The sequence below is a fragment of the Scyliorhinus torazame genome, chromosome 24 (genome assembly GCF_047496885.1).
Source record: "Scyliorhinus torazame isolate Kashiwa2021f chromosome 24, sScyTor2.1, whole genome shotgun sequence".
Classification (NCBI taxonomy): domain Eukaryota; kingdom Metazoa; phylum Chordata; class Chondrichthyes; order Carcharhiniformes; family Scyliorhinidae; genus Scyliorhinus; species Scyliorhinus torazame.
In genome coordinates this window covers 13,163,496-13,172,225 of record NC_092730.1, presented here as the reverse complement: position 1 = coordinate 13,172,225, position 8,730 = coordinate 13,163,496, and the positions used below count along the sequence as shown (strand labels likewise).

Genomic DNA, 8,730 nt, shown 5'->3' with positions numbered 1-8,730 from the left:
AGCAGACGGGCCGAATGGCCAACTCCTGTTCCTCCGAAGTCGCTGCGGTGTGGACCCATCCCGCCCTTCACCTCAGCGGGGTAAGGAGAAGGTTCAACGATGAACCCCCCCGCCCCCCCCCCCCCACCCCCGAAACCTACTCCAGCGGACAGGCAGTCTGACAGTAACGGGAGTCCTCCGAAACCGCGGGCAAAACAGGCTGACAGCACACGAAAGAAAGAAAAAACGCGCGCAGCGCGCGGGCATTCTGGCGGAGCAGCACACCGGTGCCGGGGACATTCCAGAAACAAAGACAGTCGAGTACCAGGTGGAACCACCTGGCCTTCCCTCGCCACTGAGAGCACAGCAAGGCAGCGACGTCTCGCTCCCCGCTGCTTAAGGTTATGACGGCTTTGGTGCGGTGCGGCACAGTAATTCGGTGACTTTTAGAAGGTGGCACACCGTGGTCTGAGACTCCTGGTGGAGACGCTGGTTATTCTGCCGTAGCTGCCTGACCTCCGTCTCCAGCTGCACCTTATCCTCCTTCTCCTGATCATCAAAAACAAAGGCACAACCATCGTTAATACTCTCCCCAATATGGGCAGCGTTTAATTCCGCAGCCCGGTTAGGTGCACAGGGCGCGATTTAACCGCAAGACGTCCGGTTCTGGGGCGCGTTTATGGAATCCCTACAGCGCAGGCGGCCATTCGACCCACCGACACTTCGAAAGCCTACCCATGTCCACTCACCATCCGCTCCTCCCTGTCCCGGTGGACACCATAGCCTAACTGCACATCCCTGGGCGCTCAGGGGTCATCGATCGCGGCCAGTCCACCTAACCCGCACGTCTTTGGGACTGTGGGAGGAAACCGGAGCACCCGGAGGAAACCCGCGCACACACGGGGTGGGGGGGGGGAGAACGTGCAAACTCCGCACACCCAAGGCCGGAATCGAACACGAGTCCCTGGCCCTGTGAGGCAGCAGTGCTAACTACTCTGCCACCGTGCCGCCCTACGCAACACCGAGAGAAACGCTTTGCCGTTTTATTTGGCCTCGGGACGCTTCTCTCCGCCGGGACCTCACTTTGAGTCATTTCCCGTCGACGTGTTTAGCGGCCCCTCGCAGATTCGGGCGCCATTTTGTCTGGTTGCACCGACCTTTCACCCTCCCGGGAACCCCTGCACCCACCTCCACCTGGGGAGGCTCTCATCCCTGGCACTGCTAAGCCGGCAGCAGGGCACCACCACCCTGGCACCCCGGCATGGCCCATGCCAGCTTGGCAGTGCCACCCAGGCACCCATTATGTCCGGTCCCACCTTTGTGGGCGCCAGCACTAAACGTCGCCCGGGCGAGGTCTCCCAGGACCGTGAGGGGGAATCTCGCAAACACACATTTAAATTAGCCTCATGCCTGATTTAACCGTGCAGAGCTGGGCCAGCGAGGGTAAGCTCCAGATGGTGATGTCTCGCGAGATTCCGTTAAATCTGGCCAGGCGTTTTCAGCGTCACAAATGTCGCCAGAATCGCCGGCCTGGTCCCAACACCAAGTTGGCCAAATTGAGGCCGTTAAATCGCGCCCAGAGTAAAGCTCCCTCTACACTGTCCCCTTCAAACACTCCCAGGACAGGTACAGCACGGAGTTAGATACAGAGTAAAGCTCCCCTCTACACTGTCCCCATCAAACACTCCCAGGACAGGTACAGCACGGGGTTAGATACAGAGTAAAGCTCCCTCTACACTGTCCCCATCAAACACTCCCAGGACAGGTACGGCATGGGGTTAGATACAGAGTAAAGCTCCCTCTACACTGTCCCCTTCAAACACTCCCAGGACAAGTACAGCACAGGGTTAGATACAGAGTAAAGCTCCCTCTACACTGTCCCCATCAAACACTCCCAGGACAGGTACAGCACGGGGTTAGATACAGAGTAAAGCTCCCTCTACATTGTCCCCTTCAAACACTCCCAGGACAAGTACAGCACAGGGTTAGATACAGAGTAAAGCTCCCTCTACATTGTCCCCATCAAACACTCCCAGGACAGGTACAGCACGGGGTTAGATAGAGAGTAAAGCTCCCTCTACACTGTCCCCTTCAAACACTCCCAGGACAGGTACAGCACAGGGTTAGATACAGAGTAAAGCTCCCTCTACACTGTCCCCATCAAACACTCCCAGGACAGGTACAGCACGGGGTTAGATACAGAGTAAAGCTCCCTCTACACCTGTCCCCATCAAACACTCCCAGGACAGGTACAGCACGGGGTTAGATACAGAGTAAAGCTCCCCCCTACACTGTCACCATCAAACACTCCAAGGACAGGTTCAGCACGGGGTTAGATACAGAGTAAAGCTCCCTCTACACTGTCCCCCATCAAACACTCCAGGACAGGTACAGCACAGGGTTAGATACAGAGTAAAGCTCCCTCTACACTGTCCCCACCAAACACTCCCAGGACAGGTACAGCACGGGGTTAGATACAGAGTAAAGCTCCCTCTACACTGTCCCCATCAAACACTCCCAGGACAGGGACAGCACAGGGTTAGATACAGAGTAAAGCTCCCTCTACACTGTCCCCATCAAACACTCCCAGGACAGGTACAGCACGGGGTTACATACAGAGTAAAGCTCCCTCTACACTGTCCCCATCAAACACTCCCAGGACAGGTACAGCACGGGGTTAGATACAGAGTAAAGCTCCCTCTACACTGTCCCCATCAAACACTCCCAGGACAGGTACAGCACGGGGTGAGATACAGAGTAAAGCTCCCTCTACATTGTCCCCATCAAACACTCCCAGGACAGGTACAGCACGGGGTTAGATACAGAGTAAAGCTCCCTCTACACTGTCCCCATCAAACACTCCCAGGACAGGTACAGCACGGGGTTAGATACAGAGTAAAGCTCCCCCTACACTGTCACCATCAAACACTCCAAGGACAGGTTCAGCACGGGGTTAGATACAGAGTAAAGCTCCCTCTACACTGTCCCCCATCAAACACTCCCAGGACAGGTACAGCACAGGGTTAGATACAGAGTAAAGCTCCCTCTACACTGTCCCCACCAAACACTCCCAGGACAGGTACAGCACGGGGTTAGATACAGAGTAAAGCTCCCTCTACACTGTCCCCATCAAAACACTCCCAGGACAGGGACAGCACAGGGTTAGATACAGAGTAAAGCTCCCTCTACACTGTCCCCATCAAACACTCCCAGGACAGGTACAGCACGGGGTTACATACAGAGTAAAGCTCCCTCTACACTGTCCCCATCAAACACTGCCAGGACAGGTACAGCACGGGGTTACATACAGAGTAAAGCTCCCTCTACACTGTCCCCATCAAACACTCCCAGGACAGGTACAGCACGGGGTTAGATACAGAGTAAAGCTCCCTCTACACTGTCCCCATCAAACACTCCCAGGACAGGTACAGCACGGGGTTAGATACAGAGTAAAGCTCCCTCTACACTGTCCCCATCAAACACTCCCAGGACAGGTACAGCACGGGGTGAGATACAGAGTAACGCTCCCTCTACATTGTCCCCATCAAACACTCCCAGGACAGGTACAGCACGGGGTTAGATACAGAGTAAAGCTCCCTCTACACTGTCCCCATCAAACACTCCCAGGACAGGAACAGCACGGGGTTAGATACAGAGTAAAGCTCCCTCTACACTGTCCCCATCAAACACTCCCAGGACAGGTACAGCACGGGGTTAGATACAGAGTAAATCTCCCTCTACACTGTCCCCATCAAACACTCCCAGGACAGGTACAGCACGGGGTTAGATACAGAGTAAAGCTCCCTCTACACTGTCCCCATCAAACACTCCTAGGACAGGTGCAGCACGGGTTAGATACAGAGTAAAGCTCCCTCTACACTGTCCCCATCAGACACTCCCAGGACAGGTACAGCACGGGGTTAGATACAGAGTAAAGCTCCCTCTACACTGTCCCCATCAGACACTCCCAGGACAGGTACAGCACGGGGTTAGATACAGAGTAAAGCTCCCTCTACATTGTCCCCCATCAAACACTCCCAGGACAGGTACAGCACGGGGTTAGATACAGAGTAAAGCTCCCTCTACACTGTCCCGCTGTGCGATTTGTCACCTCACCTTCATCAGCTTCTCATTCAGCTGTTTGACAATCGTTTCCAAGTGGACCACCTTCTCTGTCAGGCGCGCTGGCGATTTGCTGGGGTGGGGGGGGGAAGAAGATGAGCATTAAAAAAAAAACCAGCCGGTTTAACCCCAAGAATTAAACTCCTCCCTCCATCCTCATTCACACTGCTGATTCGGCCCCGAATCTCACTTTTGGCTCCCGCCAGCTTCCCCGTCCCCTCCCTTTCCTGCCCCTCCATCTCATCACCCAACCCCAGAAGTCGGGGGGGGGGGGGGGCGGGGATAGCAGGCTATTCGACTACGGCGGGCGTCGTGACTCAATTCCACTTTCCCGCCTTTCTGACACCCAGATATTCCAAGAGGTTGGGGAGGAGGGAATGGTTCGATCATTGGCGAAGGGGACAGGGGGCCTCACTGCTCAAATCCACCTCCACCCCGCCCCCTTAGAGCAGGCTTTGAGGATGTGGGGCTGATCGTAGCCTGAGCCAAGGCCCTGTCTGGGGTCTACGAAGTCGGCACCTGGTCCGACAAAGAGCGTTTCTGATCTCGTCCCGCACCGCCCCTGATTGCTGGGGGATTGGGTGGGGTGGGGAGGGTGTCAGATTAGAGGTGGGTGGGTGGGGGGGGTGGTAGAGAGACTGTGAGACTTAAACATTCCCTCCCTTCGTCTCCCCGGGCAGTAACTGGGAGAGGCCGCCAGGTGGCAGCATCGCGCTGCTCCAGGGCACCGCTCTCAGCACCGCCACCAGCAGGCAGCCAGGGGGCACTGCAACCCACTCCCCATCTCTGTCTCGACATATTGTCTGCCAAGGTGGACGAGGGGTAAACATTATCCCAGGACGGGGGGTGAGGCCCTGTGTCCTTGGTCAGAACAGAGGCCGTGCGAAATCCTGGTCACCACAAGGGATTAAACTCTCACCAGAAAGACAGTGTTTCAGACAGTGTAGCACTCCCTCAGTACTGACCCTCTGACAGTGCAGCACTCCCTCAGTACTGACCCTCTGACAGTGCAGCACTCCCTCAGTACTGACTCTCTGACAGTGCGGTGCTCCCTCAGTACTGACCCTCTGACAGTGCGGTGCTCCCTCAGTACTGACCCTCTGACAGTGCTGCACCTCCCTCAGTACTGACCCTCTGACAGTGCGGCACTCCCTCAGTACTGACCCTCTGACAGTGTTGCACTCCCTCAGTACTGACCCTCTGACAGTGCGACGCTCCCTCAGTACTGACCCTCTGACAGTGCGGCATTCCCTCAGTACTGACCCTCTGACAGTGCAGCACTCCCTCAGTACTGAGCCTCTGACAGTGCAGCGCACCCTCAGTACTGACCCCTGACAGTGCAGCACTCCCTCAGTACTGACCCTCTGACAGTGCAGCACTCCCTCAGTACTGACCCTCTGACAGTACGGCACTCCCTCAGTACTGGCCCTCTGACAGTGCGGCACTCCCTCAGTACTGACCCCCTGACAGTGCGGCACTCCCTCAGTACTGACCCTCCGACAGTGCGGCACTCCCTCAGTGCTGACCCCTCTGACAGTGCGGCACTCCCTCAGTACTGACCCTCTGACAGTGCGGCACTCCCTCAGTGCCAGCACCACTAACCCCAACACCAGCTTCCCCGTCTGACACACACACACACACATCAACACACACTGACACACACACACAGACACACACACACTCACACACCCAGACACTCACAGACACACATACACAAACACACTCCCAGACACATACACTCACACACACAGACACATACTCACACACGCACCCATACACCCACACACGCATCAACACACAAACTCACACAGCCACACACACTCTCTCTCACACACACACAGATACACCCACATATACATACACTCATGCACACACACACAGGCATGTGCCCGCACACACACAGGGATATACCTACACAAATACACACAGCCACACACATAGCCACGTAGACACACGAGGACACAAACACTGATGCACACAGACTGACACACACAGACACTCAAAGATACACAGACACATGCAGAGACAAGCACACACTCACACACAAACAGACAGGCACACACAAACCCAAAGACCCCCCCCCCACACACACACACCCACAGACACAGCTATACTAGTCACTTTCAATCAATCTGTGTCCAAAGTAGTGATTTTTCTGTAATTGTTTCGAATCTCCCTCTGACCATCAGAATCTCCATATCACCCAGGAGAACGTTCCAGCCACCTACCTCGGACTGTTCATTCCAGTCAAATCGACATTCTCCTCTATCCTGCCGTCCTCCGCTGTGTCCTCATCTGGTCAAACACAGAGCAAGAGGCCATTACAGCAGAGATATAAATCAGTGATGGGGGGAGAGTGAAGGAGCGAGGTCCCCTCTTCAGGAGGCACAGGGTAAGGGCTGGTCACTCGGTCAGTGGCTTCCCTCTCCACTGGCTGGGCAAAGGGCAAAGGCTGTGATTATTCAAACTGCCCCTTGGTGTTATTGTCACTGTGCTTAATGGGGGCGCTGACCCAGGGTTAGAGGGGAGAGGTCAATGGCCTGAGGTCACAGGGTAGGGGTCAAGGCCCCAGGTCATAGGGATGGGGGTCAACAATCCAAGGTCATAGGGAAGGGGGGGGGTCAATGGCCTGAGGTCACAGGTGAGGGGTCAACAACCCAAGGTCACAGGGGAGGGGGTCAACAACCCAAGGTCACAGGTGAGGGGTCAACAACCCAAGGTCACAGGGGAGGGGTCAATGGACAGAGGTCACGGGATGCGAGCGGGTGGTGAAGATCAAGGAAAAATGGGAAGCGGAGTTGGGAATGGAGATCAATTGGGGAGTATGGAGTGAGGCACTGCGAAGGGTAAACGGGACCTCCTCGTGTGCGAGGATGAGCCTGATACAGTTTAAGGTGGTGCACAGGGTGCGTATGACTCGGGCGAGAATGAGTGGGTTCTTTCAGGGGGCAGCAGATGAGGGTGAGAGGTGTGGGCGGGGGCCAGCGAATCACGCGCACATGTTTTGGGGTTGTGAAAAATTGGGAAGATTCTGGGCGGGAGTGTTCGCGGTCTTGGCCAGGACAGTGGAGGAGGGAGTGGACCCGGACCCTTTGGTGGCGATATTTGGGGTCTCAGAGAAGCCGGAGCTCACGGAGAGGAGGAAGGCCGATGTCGTGGCCTTCGCCTCTCTGATCGCACGGCGGCGAATTTTGCTGGAGTGGCGATTGGCATCGCCACCGGGGGGTAGCGGCCTTGCTGGGCGACTTGTACGTCTTCCTGCGGTTAGAGAAGGTAAAGTCTGAGTCAAGGGCTCAGCAGGGGGGGTTTGAGGAAAGGTGGGGGATGTTTGTGCCCGTGTGTGAGGGGCTGTTCATCGCTGGGGTGGGGGGGGGATTCTGTCCAGACTGTATAGTTGATCGTTGGGAAGTATGTTTCCCGGGGTGTTTATTCGCTGTCACCTGTTTTGATACAAGTTTGTAATAGAATACAGAAAAAAATGGACTGAGGTCACAGGGGAAGGGTCAATGACAGAAGTTCACAAGGAGGGGTCAATGACCCAAGGTCGCAGAAGAGGGGTCAACAAACCAGGGTCACAGAGAGGGGTCAATGATCCTGGGTCACAGGGTAGGGGTCAATTACCCTGGGTCACAGATAAGGGGTCAATGACCCTGGGTCACAGCGGAGGAGTCAAAGGTCCTGGGTCATAGAGGAAGGGTCAATTACCCTGGGTCACAGGAGAGGAGTCATGGGTCCTGGGTCACAGTGGGAGGGGCCCTGGGTCACAGTGGGAGGGGCCCTGGGTCACAGTGGGAGGGGCCCTGGGTCACAGTGGGAGGGGCCCTGGGTCACAGTGGGAGGGGCCCTGGGTCACAGGTGAGGGGCCCTGGGTCACAGTGGGAGGGGCCCCGGGGTCACAGTGGGAGGGGCCCCGGGGTCACAGTGGGAGGGGCCCTGGGTCACAGCGGGAGGGACCTGGGTCACAGTGGGAGGGGCCCTGGGTCACAGTGGGAGGGGCCCCAGCGTCACAGTGGGAGGGGCCCTGGGTCACAGTGGGAGGGGCCCTGGGTCACAGCGGGAGGGGCCCTGGGTCACAGCGGGAGGGGCCCTGGGTCACAGCGGGAGGGGCCCTGGGTCACAGTGGGAGGGGCCCTGGGTCACAGTGGGAGGGGCCCCAGCGTCACAGTGGGAGGGGCCCTGGGTCACAGTGGGAGGGGCCACGGGGTCACAGTGGGAGGGGGCCCTGGGTCACAGTGGGAGGAGCCCTGGGTCACAGTGGGAGGGGCCCTGGGTCACAGTGGGAGGGGCCCTGGGTCACAGTGGGAGGGGGCCCTGGGTCACAGTGGGAGGGGCCCTGGGGTCACAGCGGGGAGGGGCCCTGGGTCACAGTGGGAGGGGCCCTGGGTCACAGTGGGAGGGGCCCCGGGGTCACAGTGGGAGGGGCCCTGGGTCACAGTGGGAGGGGCCCTGGGTCACAGTGGGAGGGGCCCCGGGGTCACAGCGGGAGGGGCCCTGGGTCACAGTGGGAGGGGCCCTGGGGTCACAGCGGGAGGGGCCCTGGGTCACTGTGGGAGGGGCCCTGGGTCACAGTGGGAGGGGCCCCGGGGTCACAGCGGGAGGGGCGACCCATGCACACCCCCGCAGGTCTAG

At 57.6% G+C, this 8,730-nt stretch overlaps 1 protein-coding gene across 1 annotated transcript; it reads right to left on the bottom strand.

Moving 5' to 3' along the window:
- Nucleotides 1–280: 280 nt before the first annotated feature.
- Nucleotides 281–6,392, bottom strand: LOC140400094 (signal-induced proliferation-associated protein 1-like). The gene is made up of 3 exons (XM_072489568.1): nt 6,330–6,392; nt 4,096–4,174; nt 281–528 (listed from the first exon to the last, which is right to left on the bottom strand). The coding sequence occupies exons 1-3, from the start codon at nt 6,341–6,343 to the stop codon at nt 382–384; spliced, it is 240 nt and encodes a 79-aa protein (XP_072345669.1). The 5' UTR covers nt 6,344–6,392; the 3' UTR covers nt 281–381.
- Between the last annotated feature and the right edge of the window lie 2,338 nt (nt 6,393–8,730).